General features: G+C 35.8%; 1 protein-coding gene across 1 annotated transcript; it reads right to left on the reverse strand.

Moving 5' to 3' along the window:
- Nucleotides 1–13013: 13013 nt before the first annotated feature.
- Nucleotides 13014–13451, reverse strand: LOC149192668 (uncharacterized). Its single transcript, XM_089407033.1, has one exon. The coding sequence runs from the start codon at nucleotides 13449–13451 to the stop codon at nucleotides 13014–13016; it is 438 nt and encodes a 145-aa protein (XP_089263159.1).
- Nucleotides 13452–19800: the final 6349 nt, after the last annotated feature.

The following is a 19800-nucleotide window of genomic DNA, read 5'->3' on the forward strand; positions in this document are numbered from 1 at the left end:
CATTTAAACTTTTGATCCTTAGTTTTCATTGCTAAAATATAAATATGAGAACATTTTTTTCCCTGTACACTACCACGATATAGAAACAAAAATAAATAAATAAATATTATTTTATTCCTTATATAAATATAATATTAATATAAAATTTATAATAAAAATAAAATATGTGAAAATTCAACTTTAAAACTCTTCCTAGATGAACAAAAAAAACTATGATCACAGAAACATTGTGTCTTATCACTCGCCTCAAAAGCAATCACGAATTCAATTTTAAAAAAGGAAATTTGAGATGCAAAGTAGTTCACTTAGCCTTAATCCCGACAATTGTGAAGACCCGGCAATTGTGAAGACCTCACATCTAGGCCTGGAATTTCAAATTCTTTTTGCCTGTCAAATTAAAATTTGATAATTTTTTTGTATTTTTTTACCCTTCGTTTTACGTTTTAACTAAATACGTGAGTTTCATGTAAAACTCTATTTTAACAATTTTTGTAAATTTATTCCACAACACACAATAAGTCATCAAATTGGACGCTGATAATGACTGTTATTTATAATGATTCTTGTTAGATTGAAATTGCATATTTGTAGTCTATCAGATTTATAGCTCAGATTTATGGTGGGACCATTCAAACAATAAAATCTTTGCAAAAAACTTACAATCCATGGACTATAAATAAATTATCTAGTGAGATTATAAATAAATCGTGGACTATAAATAAATCATCTAGAGAAAATACAGAAAAGTTATGCAATAATAAACAGTGATTATACTTCATTAAAAGTCAAACTTTCTGGAGAAACTACAAATTTTTTTATCAATGGGAATATCTCAACACATAGATCCTCTATTAAACATAAACTAGAAGAATTTTCAAAGCTCAAGAATCCTTCTTGACTTTGTATCTATCCATATCTCATATACTGCATGCCAATCAACATTAGATGATTCTGGTCCATTCAAAGATATTCTCATTAGAGCATCTAGTGTATCCAACCCAAGCCTCAATTTTCTAATGTCCTTGATGATGTTTTGCTTAGAAAATCCCCTTTCACAATCCACTGTACTTGCAGGAATAGTGAGGACAGCTTTCCATAATTTCATCATATTAGGATAGGTTTTGTGCCATTTTTTTGTGTTACGAAAGACTTTCCATGCTTCTTTCATAGAAAACCCCTTACAAGCCAGATTTAATGAATCAACAAAAGGGTGCAACTCTCTTTTACAAGCTTTAACATCAAATAAAGCTACAAATCCAACATCACTTGATATGGTATGTTGCAAATGTTGAAAAAGATTTAAAAACCAACGCTCTGAATTTTTTTCACGACTACGACACTCTTCTGAATAATAACAAGGGCTGAACAATTTCACTGCATTAAAAAGATGAAGGTCTGGAAATCTTTCATTCAAAGAGTCTATGAGAGTCTCTATATAACCTTCAGTGAGTTGCTGACAACTCTCTTGTGTACCTTTAATACAAGGTTTCATAGATTGTTTCCTTGCTTCACTAGATTCAATATCCATGGTTGAGATAGAGATGTATTGTAACTCATGTCTATCTACAACTTTCCCTTCATCTTTGATATCAATGTATCCATTTTGAGAATCATTTAAAAACTTTTAAAGATAAGTTGTGCCTTCTGCAAATGTCTCTTTTCTCAAAAACCATCTAGATAATGTGCTTATAGTTACTTCAAGAGCTAACCCAATAGTTGTAATGTCTACATTTTCTTCTTGAAAAGTCACATTCAATTTGTTCATTTCCCCTAGCACATCAGCAAGCATATGCAAACAAAACTGGATAGAATATATTCTCATCTTATCATACCAAGATGAAGTTTTTTTTCATTTTTCCACAAAGTTAAAATTCCTAGCATAAGATTCACAAGCCTTATAATAACTTCCCCCCCTGGATAACCATCTCATTGAATGTATTTGTAGAGCATCAAGAACATCAATTTTCATGACTCTAAGAAAATCATTAAGTTCGTTATTTCTTTTTGGAGAGTTTTGAACCCATGAATACACTTTGTTTACAATTTTTTCAACAAATAATAACTCAGGAAATTTATTAGAAGCATCTACTGCTGCTAAAGACTCATGATGAGCCACACAATGAATTGTAATAAGGTTTGGATTGTTCTTTTTAAAAAATGAAACAAAGCCATTTTCATGTCCAATCATTGCTGAAGCTCCATCTGTAGAAACAGCTATCAAATCATTATATTGAAGGCCTCTAACATCTATTAATTGATTGACACTATCATATATTGTTTTTCCTTTTCCATCTACTACATCTTGAGCTTCATAAACTGCGAGATAGGTGGCCCAAGACCCTTTGAGTCTAAATATGTTGCATAAATAGCAAGGTGTTGCTCTAAGGTTCGATCAGTGCTTTCATCAACCATCAATGAGAAGAAAGGACTTTCCAACATATTTTTTATCTCAATCTGTTCAAGATCTTTTGATATGCAATATATAAAATCATTTGCAGACTTACGATTAGTGTATGAAGAGTACTCTTGAGACTTTGGCATATTTGGAGTTTTTGCATCCATTAGAAATTTGCAAAGCTTCTCATACTTTGACAGATATAAATCTTATTGACAAGTGAAATATGATATTTTCATTGTAGAAATCACTCTTTCCTTATTGACATCTCTCACCTGTCTAATATGATCTAGAATTGGTTTCATCTTTCCTCTAATGCATTAATCCATCTTTCCTTAGCATCTTTATGCATCCGTGATTCTTCATGAGTAACAAGAGCATCATGTTGTAATGTGGTGCAACCATTCCCTAAACCCCATGGTCCATTCATCCTATAATTCTCACAATAGTTACACTTCATAGTTATTTTATCAACAAACCTCACATAATTCAACCAAGCAAACTTATCTAACCATTCCATGCGAAATTGTCTTTTTGTTTGCGTTTTCATTTCTGAATTATCACCAACCTCTTCTTCAACTTCATTTCTTTCTTCATCTACATCATGTTCAGAAGAACTTCCAAAAATTTCATGTAATTGTTGTTCCACATCAGCATTATGGGTTTCTTCAAGTGTTTTTGAATTCTGTTGAGTCTTATAAGTTTTCCCTTTTGTCCATTAATACATTTCCCCAATTGTAACTTGTATCTTTCTCTTTCGAGACATTTGTAGGTTTGTGACCACCTGTATAAAATATATATATGAAAACTAAAATTCAGTAAATCAAAAGTGAACATAACAATGGACAACATTGTAGAATAAATAAGCAGAACATAAATATATCTGAAAATGAACTTCAGCCTGCTAAAATTTGCATCCCAAATATGCAACACACCGAACAGAGACTCCAGCACTATCAATTTATATATTAAACAGTCTAAAATTTATATATTAAACCGTATAAACAGTGATTTAAAAGATTTAGAAAGATCTTAGGGCATTGAGTCAATTTATATATTAAACAATATAAAATTTATATATTAAACCATATAAACAATAATTTAAAATGTAAAATAACAATTTCATTCAACAATTCAATCACTGTATTCCTATATAATTACCAAAAAAAGTATAAAAACACGTTTAGACTCTTATAATGCATTAAAAAATAATTTAACTATAAAATAATTTAAATATAAACTAGCGATTTTACCCATACTTGCATCGTGTGTTCCCATGTGATTACCGGAAAAAGTTGATAAAAGAACGTTTAGACTCGTGACATCAAAATATTTAGATGCAACTAATATTGCAATAAAGTGTGTGCTTCGATTATATCAAATTTTGAGAAATTTCGAGGAAATAGATAGTGTAAACTCGAATGATTTTTTTAGCTGAACTCAATGAATTCCCCTTGAACTTTCTCCACACGAATAATTTCCTAAATATTAAGAAAAGTTATGCAAACGCAATGACATAGAAACCAAATATTGTCAATATTTAGTCAGAATTGGGGAAATTAAAGCCGTTGAGAAGAAATTTCAAGATATGTTATTAGAATAGGTCAAAATTCACACAGCGAGAAATTTTCCTAAACATTAAAGCGGGAGACCAGAATTACCTGTATTGATATGGCTAAACAATGGAAATGTCAAAATTTAACCGAAGAATGCATTCCACCGTCCATTCCTTTAAAGAATATTCAATCTTAATCTATTTTTCCCCACTGGTAGGAATTATGGTTGGAGTGAGTTTGGTGTGATTTGGTCTGAATCACTCTAAAAAGCAAAATTCCATCGTTGCTTCACTGGAATATTTTTATGGTTAAGGGTTGGCGGATCTAAACAATTAAAAATAAGTTTAAAGGATACAAGTCCAATGGTACTTCACTGAGTTAATTTTTCATTTACCTCGATTTTATTTAGTTAACTGATTTAATTTCTCTTTTCCTTAGGTTAAACATAAGTTTTTTCAGAAACATGTAAGTGGTGAAAAAAATAAGTTGAAAACATGTGAGGGGTAAAATGAAGTTGAAAATAGTGGATAAAATGTGGGGTAGAATGAAGTTGAAAATAGTGTATAAATTTCAATCGATGAAAATTATTTCTGAATATTTTAATATTGAAATGAATAATAGCTTCCGTTGTACTTAGATACTAAATGTAAATCTAGAGTACAACAATCCTCCACTAAAAACAAAAAAATAACAAAATCTTGGTGTCGTCACAGGCTCCACACTTTACATTAAAGAAAACGGGAGTGTGGGAAGTTGGGAACTTTAAAGGTCATAAATTATAATACGCGGGTACCCATAACAGAATTTTTTCTCTGATATATATCAAAACAAAATGAATATATACCAATTAGAATATACTGGTATCTATATATATTAGTACATATAATAACTTCATGACTACCCAATTTCTATTGTTTAGTGTATATTCCAATATATTCATACCGACTTAATTTCACGGTTATTAAATTCAGCTTTCTTGTCTGACTCCATTAAATACTCATCCCGAATTAATTTCACGGTGATTAAATTCAATTTTCTTCTCTTACTTCATTGGTCGAGGAGGATAAGAACCCGCCGTAAAATTTATTAACAAACCAAAAAATTTATATTCATCTTCGGAAAGGTAATTCTTAATTTCAATGTTGAGATGGAATCTGCACTTCAACTTCACCTTAATGTAACTTAGTTTTAGTCGTTGGGAACTTTAAAGGTCATAATACACGGGTACCCATGACAAAAAATTTTCTCTGGTATATATCAAAACAAAATGAATGTTAAAGGGCCAGTTAGGCTTCACCCGACTTTCATATTGGAGCTAGGTTTAAAGGTCATAATATGTGGGTACCCATAACATTTATCTATAGTTGTGGGCGTTGGAAGCCAACTCCATGTCTCCTCGCTTAGACTGTTAACGGCTATAGCCTATATCCATACATCTTCCAGATGTGAAACACATGCAATCCCCCACACCTACGCACTCAAACAAATAAAAATATGAATTCCTCTGAACAACGATGAAGGCATCCTCGCAAATTGAAACCCTTTTCTTTGAAAATTTTATATTTTCCACTTGTTTTCATGGCGTTAATATTTAAGGAGTTTTTCAAGGTAATATGACAAAAAAAATCACCATATTTGGTAAATTGGTAGTCAACGCGTATCTGTAATGGTTTGGTGCTTTATCCAAAACTTGGAGAGGTGCAGTAGTAATGCCACAAAGGCTGCCAGCTTGGACTTCCCACTAAGCAAGCGGATGGCCAAGGGATCATTGCTAGAGGTGGGTGGATTTAATTGTCATTCTTTTGCTATGCATTACGCTTAACCTCAAACTCTAGAGGGGAATCGAAAGTCCCAAATTATCTTATAGGAGAAAAGTATTGGAATACCTATGAAACTTGAAGTAGAGAGTTGAGTTGTTGAGCATCCAAGTTTGCTCACAGATTCCACTCACGGTCAATCCGTAAGAGAGGAGCCCGCTGAACCACTGCACTAGAGCCGATTCCCGAATGTGTAGAGGTCGCCTAATGTACAGAACTCAAAGTCTGAAGGTGCTTTTCTGCGACTCTGGAAGTTGCAACAATTCTCCAAATTATCCAGTTGCCAGGGTGAATAGGTAAACCGTAAGCCTGAGAAGTTAGGGTGAACACTAAATAGGTAAATCATGATTCATAGAATCGTAAGCACTAGCACACTGCAGTAGATTGCAAGGCGAGTCCTATTTCCACCTCTATAGCAAAGTTAATGCTATAGAGGTACCCCTCTGACAGCCTCATAGAGCATCATGGACCATACATCATCGGACCATGCATCCCGCTCCGGCATCCCGCTCCGGCTGCCCATCGAAACCCTGGCGACCCTGCCCGCAGCCACCCGCAGCCTCCCATCAGATCGTATTGATGACAGAAGGAGATCGTATTGATGACGGACGGGAGAGCGTGGCATACCTCCTATTTGAATTTTGGACTCGCCCTCACTAACGCATCCCTCCTATTTGAATTTTGAAATTTAAAATTTGAATTTTGATAGCCCGCGCAGAGCGCTTTATGAATCCTCGGGAGGCAGGCTTTCTGGCGGTGTGTTTCCAAATAAAAAATATAGGAAGCCAACCTCATTCAACAAGATTGTTCTTTTACCGGTGTCGCTTCTGCAGTCTTTCATAAACCATTTCTGCTTGCCGAACTGAAGCTGGCTGGAAGTGCTCGAAGTGGGAACCACAATGTTTATTCATGCGTAAGCCCATCGGGAGAGCAGAAGAGATCACCATTCTTACGATGTTTTCGTTCCCTTACCATTCTTACATGGAGTCGGGCAGTTCTTTAAGTGTTTGAGGCCTCCGTTTGTACAGTTGCATGCATGTTTGGACAGGGAACAATTGTGGATTTCTACGTCGACTTGTGCAGAGCAGATTAAAGGAAATAATTGCAGAGAAGATTGCAGATTCGCTGAACCTGTTGAGTCTTTATTAAGCATTGGTGCAGCACTTTGCAAATGCTCCCACAGTCGGAAAAGTTAACGGGCCTCAAACGTTATCACTTGGAAAGGTGTTGCAATTTACTGATGTTGTCTGCAGTTGAGCGTTGGAAATGCTTGATGTACAATCGACAATGTCGTGGCGGATTAAGTCAAGCAGCTGCGCCAATGACCGCACGCAGCATAAAGAGTCTGCAGAGTTCTTCACATTTTATTTTATCAAAGCACAAAAACTGCTCCGGTATTGCACCACAATGATCTCCACTGTAATGAATGGATTTTATTTTTACTATTTGATTTCATGGTGCACACATTGATTAAGGTGCGATAATATTTGAGCGTTTAATGTATCAGTGGTTTTGGTTCTCTGGTTGAGGTTGATAATGTTGAGGAGTCTTATCTAAATGATTTTATATTCATATGATATTATCAATTTCTATCATTTTTTAATTATTTTTGTTTATATAAATATAAAATGTATTTAAAAAATTATATATACATATTAACCATAGTATAAATATTTGTTTAAAAGAGAAGTTTGACTTTTATCTGAGAAGTGTAAAGTTTTTTTTTTTTTATATATGAATATAAAATGTATTTAAAAAGAATTTTAATATTTATATGGTATTCTATTTTTTTAAGGTTTGTTTAATAAGAATAATGATTTGTTTAAACAAAAAGTTTAAAGTTTATTTTAAAGGGGTAAACCATTCAACAATGGACTTTTGAAGTTTCAATTTTTTTTAAAGGTGTAAACTATTCAACAATGGAGTTTTGAAGTTTCAATTTTTTTAAAGGTGTAAACCATTCAACAATGGAGTTTTGAAGTTTCAATTTTTTTTAAAGGTGTAAAGAGTAAATATGAAAAGTTGTTTATTAATTTTTTGTAAATTTAATATTAGGTAAAATAAAGTTTCAATTTTTTTAAATGTGTAAAGAGGAAATATGAAAAGTTGTTTATTAATTTTTTGTAAATTTAATATTAGGTAAAATAAAAAAATTAAATATGGAAACTTTTATAAATTTAAAAATAAAATCTTACATTTTTTTAAAAGAAATATGATTGGAGTTTTGTTATATAATTTTAATGAAATTATATTTTTGAAAATATAAATATATTGAATATTTTTAAAAATTATCATTTTTAGATTGTGCAATTTCAATTATTAATTTTACAATTCCAACTAATTTTTGAATATTTTAATTGAATTTTGAATAAAAATAATTAAGAAAAATTGAAATCATAACAAGTTTAAATTAGGTTGAATTTTAAAAATTTTAATATGTAAATGTATCTAATATATATTAGTTTATTGATTGTGAGGAATGGTTAAGATATCAAACAAGTTTTTGAAAATAAGAAGAATTAAAATATTTTTTTATTTTTTACATATTTTGGAGATCATATATATGTATGTTAAAATTTAAATATTTAGTTTAATGAATATTTTAACTTTTTAGTTTTTTCAACAAATTAATATCAATATTTAATTACATAATATTTGGTGATATTTGCAATTTTAATAAATTTTTTTTTAATGTTTTTAATTCTCAATATCTTAATTGTTTAACTTACCGAGACATCATATATCATAAATAAGATTTGAATTTGGATAGAGATCCTAACAATTTATCCTTTATCTCAACAACTGATCTTTACAATTCCAATAATTCTTTTTCTTTTAATGTTTTTAATTATTAATATTTTAAATTCTTAATTTATGGGATCATCATAAATCTTAGTCATGTCATAAATAAGATATGAACTTGACAGATCATAAAAAATTATCCTTTCCACCATTTGAGCTAGACCAAAGGAAATTTCAAAGTTGAATTGATTATATGAATTTTTTAAAAATTAATTTAAACTCTTTCTTCCTCCATTTTAAGAAATTTTCATTATGATCTACATAAAATTTTAAAAATAATGATAAAATTGAAATCAATTTATTATATCTTCACTATTGAATACATTGAAATTATCATGTAACCATCTCCCTCTCTTTATTATCACATTTCAGAAGGGGTACACTTTTTGTCTTTTCTCATTGACTTGATCCTTCATGGATGGTTCCATTTTCATGTTTGCATCTCGCCCTTTTGAAAGTTTAGATAAACATGACATTCAAATATTATTCATATGATACACATAAATACAAAAGATTGTGTCACTTGGTTTCATATTCCAAGAGGTCTCTTGGACTTCTCATAACTCTTCATGTTCACTTGTGGCTTTTTTATTTCCACACAAGTGAATATTACAATTTACATAATCCCCTAAGGATTATGCTTCCAACATTCACGAATCTGAAGGGCGTATGTGAGTCCAAGAAGAGAGCTAAAATATGAAGGTAAATAAAAACCAATGGCTAGATGCGAACACTAAATCTAGTGGTTTAAGGAAGACCACAAACTAAATGGGGTAGAAAAATTCAAAGTGTTCTATTAGTGGTGGTTTAAGGAAGATCACAAACCATAAAGGTAGCAAAAGTCGAAGTCTTCTATCAATGGTGTTGAAGAATGTAACTAGTGTCTGTCTTCATATGTAACACCCCATGATACATAAGTTACTATGGTTACTTTTATTTTAATTATCTTAGTACTTTTGATTTTCGTATGTTGGTTGGAACTTGTGGCTTGGTGGAAGAACCTAGTGGAACTTTTTAATAAACTTTGTTAATTACAAATACAAAAAGGTGTGTTTGAAAAATATTAAAAGAGACCAAGGGTAATGAACTCCAAATGTCCAAAAAGTTGGAAATAGTTATCACTTGCTCTCTTCCTAGAGAAAGGGAAAAGAAGGAAAACCCGATCTCGGTGGGGGAATCCGGGGGATGGCTAAAAGTTAGCTAGAGGATTGAGAGAATGGAGAAGTGAAAAACTTGGGGAATAGAATCAATGTAGAAGTTTTAGAAAGGGGACATAGTTCTGCTAGGTTTGAGGTGTTTTTGACCTGGACACTAAGCCATTGGAACCCTCGAACAAGAAACCTTGAGAATGGGTAATTCTGAGCTGGACTAGTAAGTCTTGAGGTTCAAAATGGATTAACTCAGTAGTTGAATACTGTAACTGTCTGGAGCAAGGAAGCTGGGGGGAGAGTCTGGATGTCATTGCCAGACCCATGGTTGGGCGGCTTGGTCTTCTTAGGTGCTAAACAACCAGTCAAGATAGACACAAAAAAGTTTCTTACAAGTTTTGTATATATTAATAGTGAACTCTGTGCAATAGTGTTAGTTTTGGTTTAATTTTATTCTTGGATTACAGGTTGTGTAGCAGTTAATAGTTGGTCTTTCTTTATTATAGCCAATGTTGATAAATGCGTGTGGAAAGAATAATTCTTGTGTATCATGATCCTGTGAATGAAATAATTACTATGTGATGTATGTAACGTGGTCATCTTTAGTAAAAATGTTGAGTAATAAAGTACTTATTTAAAAAAATAGAGAGACAAAAAAAAAAACCAGTATACTTCTTAACCTTCACAGAAGATTCATAACAAAGATTCAAGGGGAACCCGGTTAGCAGGAGGTGACGATCCAGAGCTCCACCTAGGAAACCTAGATTCTAAGTAACCTAACTAAATACCTTAAGGGTCGAGAGACTAGTCTCGAAATACCCAGGACGTTTTCTGAGTCGGGCATCAATAATTTTTAGCCACTGAGGAAAGGGAAAAGTAAAAAAAAAAAAAAAGCATGTAGTAATTAAAAGCACTGTGCCATCTTCATTGGCATAGATACAAGGGGCCAGATAGAGCTCTAGACCTAGTAATGATTAAATATATATGAAACAAAATAATATACATGTACTTGCAGGTAATGATTGTATACAAAAAACAGATTAAATACATTTGCATGCACCACGCATGTGGAGACAAATACAATACTGGAAACTAACATTGGTAAAGCATATACGAGGACAAAATTATAGTAAACCACAAGTATCGATTCTAGGCCAAAACCTTACTATATAATGACTTATATTCAAGATATAAAACTATGCGAGTAAACAACATGCATTAATCCTGACCATGGTAAAAGGCCCAGTTTTAAATTACAGTATCATACATAAAATTAGGAGAACTGATAAAAGCTTCGCATAACTTAAACAAATGTCTGGTTACATTTTGTTTAGACTTGTTTCAAAAGAAACTACAGTCAACTGTGTGACTGTGCCTGATAATTAAGACAATATGACCATATTACAAAAAAAGAAAGAGAAAATGATCTTATCTAACCCTGTTGAGTCAGGGCCTAGTAAGCCCTATCTCCACAACTAGACTTAACCAGTCCTTCGTCATAAACTAGATTGATAATTAGGGAGCAGAGCAAGGGTTTTGAAGTAACCCTGATCGGAGGATGAGGATGAGGTTCCCACGATGTACCTAGTCCATTTATCATGGAAAAATTGAAGGCTATTCTGTTTGTTAACATTTCCCATCCATATCTGGAAGACCTTCACAAGCTAATGGCAGAGAATGGCCTGATCTACCACTTCAATGGGCTATGGCCTCAAACAACAAATCTTTACAAATGGATATTGTCTAATTGGACTAGATCTTGCAAGGTTCTCTTCTATTCTAAGGGCTTCTTCATAGTTGTGTTTTCCTGTCGGGAAGATTATCATAGTGCTCTATCTAAGGGCCCATGGTTCTGGGGAAAGGGGGACTTTTCATGACCCCTTGGTTCCTAGACTTTGACCCCTCTATGACAGTAATCATAGAGCTTCCGATGTAGGTTTGGCTTCCAAACTTGTCAGCGCATTTATTTCATGATTCAGTGATTACAAGCATCAAAAACACCATGGGTCACTTCCTAGCCACATATCTTACGCAAGGCCAAAGTGGAATTTATACTTACGGTAGGATCTGTGTAGAACTCGACATTAGTAAAGGCTTTCCTGACAAAATCAACCTGAAAATAGGTGATTTCCACTGGATCTAGCTCTTGGACTATAAGAACACGACTTTTCATTGTTGCCTCTACCATCAAACATGACACCTACATAACTCTTTCACTCAAAAGCCAGTAAAACAGAAGACTAAATCTAAGGCTTGGAAGTCATGCAACCTGCCCCTTATGGAGGAAGATGACTCCTCGTCTTCAGATCAGGAGGACAATGAATCAAATGATGAAATGCTCTCTTCGAATGAGGACTACGAGGAGAGTAAGGAGAATAAAAGTTTAACACTTTGCAAAGAAATAGACAGTACTACTATTTTGTTGGGAGCGGTAAAGTGAGCCCGCGAATTAGTTTCCTCTGAATCTGATAAGGACAAAATAGTAGCTTCTCAGGGAATTCTTCAACAAGTTGTGCTTACTCCTTTGGCGAATGGGTGGGTGAAAGTAACTAAAAAGTAAAGTAAAAAAAGTAAATATGGAAACCAGCCCCAAGTTGGGTGATACTTTTGTTTTTGTTACTCTGTTTACCTAGGTGTCTCCTTACAATTTGGTTTTGGTCTCTGTGTAAAAATATGGCCTTCAGGTGGGTATTCTAAACTACTTTTCATTAATGAATCTCTATGCACACATTTACAAAAAAAATAAAAATAAAAATTGAATTAGATATTGAAATAAATTAGTTAATATAGATATTTTACCTATATTGAAATATTTTTAAAGAACATAAGAATTATATCATCCCTCTCTGCTTTTTCGTCTTTAAGGAGTCTATCACTTCCTGAGTAACTACTATTCCGTCAAGTATTTGGCGACCCTCCACAAAGCCAGTTTGCTCTGGTGCAATTATATTCGGGAGTAATGGCTTCAACCTTTTCACTATCAGAGTGGCTATAATCTTATAGATGACATTGCACAGTGCTATTGGCCGAAAACCTTGCGCCTCCTCCGAATTGTTATTCTTAGGGATTAGGGTCAAAAAGGTCGAATTTATACCAGGCCATATCTTTTGCTTCATTCTTGATTCCTCTACAGCCTCCAAGACCTCCTTTCCTAGAAAATGCCACCCTGCCTGATAAAATTCCACCGTATATCCATCCGGTCCTGGTGCCTTGATCTTGCTCATATTCATCACGATCTCTTCTACCTCTTCCATGGTTACTGCCCTCATCAGAGCCTTGTTTTGTTCATTTGTTATTAACCTTGGAATTCCCTCTCATCGTTTTCCGATCCTTCTCCTTTCCCCTGTTCCTCCGTCAGATTCTTTGTTGCCTCCTCTTGTCGGTTTTGTGGGCATTCCCTGAATAGATGTCCATACTCATGACACCTTCTGCACCTGAAGGGAATGTGCTCATAGTCTATGGGCTGCTGCCATATTTCATCATGGTATTCCACTTCTATGGACTCCGGCAAGGGTTCTGCTATGTTCATATACACACAAATCCTTGCATAAGATGTGTATTTCCCTCTTTTGGTTGACTCTGCCACCTTTACAAAGGTTCCGATCGAGTTGCCAATCCCTTCCAATATTTCAGGATCCCAGAACTCCATTGGTAATCCGAACAGTCTAACCCATATGGGGGCTGCCAGTATTTTCTCTTCATCTGGATTGTATCTGTCCTCCCAGTGTCTCATAAACAGTCATGCATTGTTCATGAAATATTGTCCCTCCTTAAAAGTTCTTTCTTTATCCTCTAGGTTCGCAAAGATGACTGTGAAAAAGCCTTTGGCTCCCAGTTTTAGGTCTATATGCCCTTTTGGCCTCCACCTTTGTTGAATCCATTTTGTTAAATCCTTTTCGGATGGCCAAAATCCTATAAACTTACAGATCAGAGCATGGTCTCTCATATAGCATCGGTAATCTTCAAGCTTATTACTCTTGATATTGGGGGTTTGTTGGGGACAGGTTTTATGTCTCTCCCTTTCATCCCTATTTGAAGGGACCCATTAACGCACCATCTTATGTGTCAGTGTTAGGCAGTTCCCTTTGACCAATTCCAGTGCAGCGACTCATCACAAGTCGCCCCTCGACAATAACATGGTGGCCCCACCTCCAGAAAGAATTCATATGTCATGCATGGGTTTGTCTAAATTTGTCAGAGACATGACCACCTATATATGTTGCAACAACCTTTCCAACTTATTTAGTTGGTTTCACATATATTTCACATTTCTTCTTCGTCTTGCAAAGTAGTAGTGCTAAGGAGAGGGTATCAACTTTTCTCAAAGAATGTTCACTTAGTACCACTACCAAATTTCCTTCATGCAACTTGCATGATGATAAAGGATGACATTTGAATGTTACAGATGTGTAAGTAGTCCACAGTCAACTTTGTTGTCTTCATTGTCCTTAGTAACAACAACACGTTTGAATATTTCCTTTATTTATCATCGCAAACACATAACTCTTTGTTGTCCCAAACATAGTTAATATTGTTGGTGTATGATCTCTTAATTGTGGAATGGTCTCTTGATGATGATAACGAACTCTCAATCTCCAATGCTCATGAATACAATGAATTAATTATCTAATGCCTTACTTTTATAGACAATTTATGATTCATTTTCTATTTTTATTGTGCCATTGTATATATGCTTCACTAGCATCTCATGCTATATGGTTAATTGAGCAAGTGTTATCTTTTATTTTTCAAGTATAATTTGGTTGCATGAATAAGCATAATTGTGTAATTAAAATCATTCAAAATTTGTTAATAATTCATGGTTTGTTTGACTATTCACACACTTATCCTTGACCTTTTACTTTGAGAGTGAGTAGTGTAACATCACTAGTCTTTGTTAAGGAACTTCCTTTCATTACTCAATGACCTAGCTTAGCTTGATATTTAAGGATTCGCCCCTAGATAAGGATATCCTTCTTGTAGTCCAAAGAGTGAGAGAATGCCACCAAGGTGACATTGGGTGGCATGCTTGATGGGTGGGGTCACGACTTTTTTTTTCTATTAGACTGTTTGAGTGGAGATTGTTAGGATATTTCGACACGTAGGAAATAGTTAAATATAACTTGATCTAGTGTAGAGTTAGGTAAAGTGTGTTCCTTTACTATGTACTTTTGTAACTTACAATTTGACAGTCACGATATGTAGTGATCCAACGGTTCATTCTCTCCTAAGTATTACCGATAGTTGATCCATGGCTTAACACCCGATTGGTCCATGATCTCTATTTAAAGAGCATGGAGGGTCATTTGTAGGGTAATCGTTCATGAGAGAAGCTTATGTAAATTTTCATTCTTTTATTAATAAATTGCCTGAAGTGGTCGCATTGGCTCAGGCCATGGAATGTTTCCCTCTTTAAGGGTTTTAACCACGTCAACAATACTGGTGTATTGATCTGTGATCTGTTTGTGAGCAGTGTCCTTTGGTGTTCTATCTGAGGAACTTACCCTATAAATTCCTACATGGTATCAGAGCTATTTGAGGACCGCATCCGTTGGTGATCCAAATCTGAAGCCGGTAAAACTGCATCCTACTGTCGTTTCCTAGATCTACTATTTCTGACTGCTTTCGGGCCAAGAGGACTGCTCTATTGTGTTAGGAGCATCTGTTCCAATGAGGAACCCCTTTTGTTTCACATGAAAAGGTTTCTGGTAGCCCTAGCTACGTCATTTTTAAGATCTAGAGGTATACAATGTTTATTTGCAGTTTCTAGTTATTTTCTCTCTGTATATTACGATTTATTTAGCTCTTTCCTTTTTGATTATCGGATCTATACCTTTCATTTCTGTGTATGCTCTTTCCCCGTGACTCTGTAAACAAAAAAAAAAACTTCGTCTTTTCCAAAATTGCTAACCTTTTAATCTAGCTCACTTGGTCCAAAGCTACTTTATGAGAGTAAGGGTCTTGAGTTCAAGTCTTCTTTCTATTAAGCTAATTAGATTAAGTTTGGTAAGGGGGAGGATTATTTTTTTTAATATAACATTATCATTCATTTCCACACATTCCCGCACTTTGTCGGCACCTTCAACAACTTTTCTTCAAAAAGCCATAACTTCTTCATCCAGAAGCCGTTTTTAGAACTGTTTTTTTTAACCAGCCTAATTTTTCAAGATCTTTCCATTGGAACACTTATTTTCAGCATCTATAGCTTCAGTTTCTATTAAAATGGAAATTCCATGCCAATTTATTCTTGACAGCACCAACTACTTCCAATGGTGGTCCTACATTGTGGATTTACTTAGAAGTAAAGGTCTTTACAGAATAGCCTTAGGCCAAAAAACCAAACCAAAAGATTAAGATAAGGCAGCCAAATGGGAAAATAGGCAAGATCAAGCACGTGGGTTGATAGGGATGTCTATTTCTCTAGACCTTAGATTCCATATCGCAGAGCTTGATACTCCTGATGAAGCAATGAAACAGATCACTAAAGTTTTTGGAACTAAAAATGAACTTAGAGCCCATAAAATCGAAAATGAGTTACTTACATTGGACCCCAATAATTTTTCTTCCCTTGAAGATTTTATGTCCAAGTTCAAGACCCTTAGACTTCTCTTGGAAGGTGTTAAGGTTAAGAAAGAAGATGGTAACCTTATCTATTCCATTCTTACTAAGTTGGGACCAGCCTACTCTGTGTTTGTTTCCACCTTCCATTCTTAACACGAGCTATCCAACAATTGCCTAGATCCACATCGACATAGATCCAAGCATAAGAGAAAAATATCTCATTGGATTCAACATGATCTATGTAATTCCCAAGGTCGTTGCATATGCTTCTGAATGTTGTGTCACATCCCAGTATGAGGGATATGTGCAAGTTTGTAGTTATAATAAATTTTTATGTGCATATAATAAACAATTACAATTATATGGTTGTAGGTGAAGAAATTTGATCACTATTGGCTCATGTTAGATCTATATTTAAGATGGATCTATGCGTGTCAAGTCCATGAGTCGGGCATGTTGGGCGGGTGCGTTTAATCGACGAGTCAGCGGGAGTTGGCACGAGCGCATGGCGGGCGAGCGATGAGCTGGGTGGTTGAACGACGAGTTGAGGGCACGTGCGAATGATGCAACGAGCCAACCGAATGAAGGAAATGTACGACACGAAAGTCATCTTGTGAAAATTACTAAGTGTTGGGTGGTGGAAAGTTTATATGTGGGGGCGGTCCTGCACATGTGAGGGCATTGGGTCGAACGATTGAACAGGCGAGGGCACTGGGCTAAATGAGTGAACAGGCGAGGTTGGTCTAAACGTCTCAATGGGTGAGGGCGTGAGAGGGCATCGGCCTGAACGAGTTGAGGGCATTCGCCTGAATGAGCCAAGGCTGAATGACGTGCTGAACAGTGCGAAGGTGAACAAGGTGCGACGGGCGGAAGTATCCTTGGGCACTCCGAACGGTGGTTCGGGTGGACCGAATGGTGTAGGCCGACTTACATGATTTGACAGATATTGTACCAAGGAAACTTGGGGCTTCCTACAAAGACTGTAAAACTGATCATTGCGGAGGAATGGTTCATGCTTTAGCCATATGGAGAAATTGGCAAAGTGCCCGACATGACTCATGGACAGATTGGAGAAGGGCACACACATGGGTTGATGATACTTGGGTGGACTTCTCATGGCCGAGACCAAGAGGAAGTCTTGGTGGAACCTTCAGTAGGGGAGCCATGGTGGAAGAGACTCATGTGATGATGATATGGTTTGGGTGACCGAGTTCACTAGACCAGATTGCAGACTTGAATGAGGATGACCGATTGTTGTGATGGGTCTGCTTAGTTGGACAACATAGGCAACTTGAGTCATGGACATCGAGTTGGAGACATGGAGCATGGAAGTCTTATGAAGGGACTTTATGCAAGAGCACTTATAGAGGTGTCATTTATGGGTGTCAACTAGATTTATTCATCACAAGCTCAACTGGAACTACAGTATTGAGAAAAATATCAATGGGGGGCGGAAAGCTTATTTTGGTCTTGAAAATAATTGTAAAAATGAAAACCTCGTAATGTGGGATAAAAAGAAGTTCCTCTTTGAAACTTTAGTCACTCCTGTTATCTTATATGGATGTGAGGTCTGGGGTTGCAGCATCTCTAGAGAATCCACGAGAAAGATTGAGCAAATCCAGAAGTGTTTTATAACGTATAACCTAAAAATTAAAAGCAATACACCCTATCCTATTCTCCTTATAGAAGTAGGTCTTTCCCTTATCAAGAGCCTAGCTATGACTAGGCTTCTATTGTACAAGCACAAACTCAATAACATAGGAGATCATAGACTTCCTAAGCTAGCTTTAAATTCTAGCCAAAACCACCTAAGGCTCAAGCGGGGGTGGTATAAAGACACGAGGGCCTGGCTAAACCATTGGGAGATCAACGAGAATGATGCATTGCAAAACATTTTTTTTTCTCAGTAAAATTAAACTATTTCTATTGAGTAAAATATAGTACAATCCAGAGTGACAAGAAACCGGATGACCGGAAATGATGAAACTATCAACCTCGGTCCCGGAGAAGGGGTGAACCATTCACGGAGCTACAACAATTAACTTGAGAGCAAAAACTAACAATTACCCCACAGGGGCAGAATTCTCAACACGATGTTTTTTCCCTTTCTTTTTATTGACTTTTATCCAACCATCTTGGGGAGTATGAGCTAAAACAACTTGAAGACTAGAGTTCTCCAACAGGGGGATCTCCTTATCTGATTCAGAAGAGGAGGTCTCATGGACGCATTTCTGGGCAGCTGCTGTGACAGTGGTGTGCGCAGGAGTATCAGTGAACGGATCCATCGTTTGAGGCACCTGGTCTGGTTCTGCATCGCTCTCCTCATCTTCCGAGCTTGAGGAATCAGAACTCACTGCTGGCGGCGGAGGACAAGGGGTCCAACGTTTGGGTTTGGTCTTTGCAAAGTTGCCCTTTTTCGATTTTGCAGGCAGCGATGGGCAAGAATTATGCAGGTGCCCTGTTAGGTGACAGTGGCGGCAGCGGAAGGCAGTGTTTTCGTAATCCAGATTCTGGGTCCAAACAAAGTCATTGATATTGAGAATGATTTGGTCTGGAAGTCCTTTGCTTAAATCCAGCTCCACACATATTCTGGCATATGTGTGGAGACCTTTGGTTTCCCGCCAGAAATCTCCACTGATGAAACTGCCCAAGGTGTTGCCTATGGCTCTATATACAATAGTATGCCATAAGTGGGCAGGTAAATTTGGGAGCCTGATCCATACAGGTGTCCTGGTAATGACGGCAGTTGCTGGATCAAAATCTGGGAACCAAGGGGTCAAGAAGAGCCCTGCATTTCCCATGAACCAAGGGTCTTCTTCTAAAGCCTTTTTATAATGCTTACTATTATCAAATAGAACAATGAAGTAACCTTTTGAACAGAAACTAATTTTACAATGATGAGTCCAGTTTGCATGGATCCATGCATAGAGATCCTGAGATCGTGGCCACAGTCCATTAAATCTGCAAATGATGGCTCTTTCTGCAAATTCTTGAAGTTGGGTTGCAAGATCATCATGGGTGATTTCAACAGAGGGGACTTTGTCTATCTTAGACGGAAGATGTGGGCATATACGGAAACTAGGCATATACGGAAGATGTGCGCATATACAGAAACTGGGAATATATGGAAGATGTGCGCATATACGGAAACTGGGCATATACGAAAGATGTGCGCATATACAGAAACTGGACATATACAGAAGATGTGCGCATATACGGAAACTGGGCATATACGAAAGATGTGTGCATATACGGAAGATGTGCGCATATACGGAAACTGGGCATATATGGAAGTTGTGCGCATATACGGAAACTGGGCATATACGGAAGATGTGCGCATATACGGAAACTGGGCATATACGGAAGATGTGCGCATATACGGAAACTGGGCATATACAGAAGATGTGTGCATATACGGAAACTGGCCATATGCGGAAGATGTGCGCATATACGGAAACTGGGCATATACGGAAGATGTGGGCATATATGGAAGATGTGTGTATATACGGAAACTGGGCATA

Source organism: Pinus tabuliformis, chromosome 2_2, assembly GCF_031772625.1.
Source record: "Pinus tabuliformis cultivar Carrire ecotype Pingquan chromosome 2_2, CPIR1, whole genome shotgun sequence".
NCBI classification, from domain to species: domain Eukaryota; kingdom Viridiplantae; phylum Streptophyta; class Pinopsida; order Pinales; family Pinaceae; genus Pinus; species Pinus tabuliformis.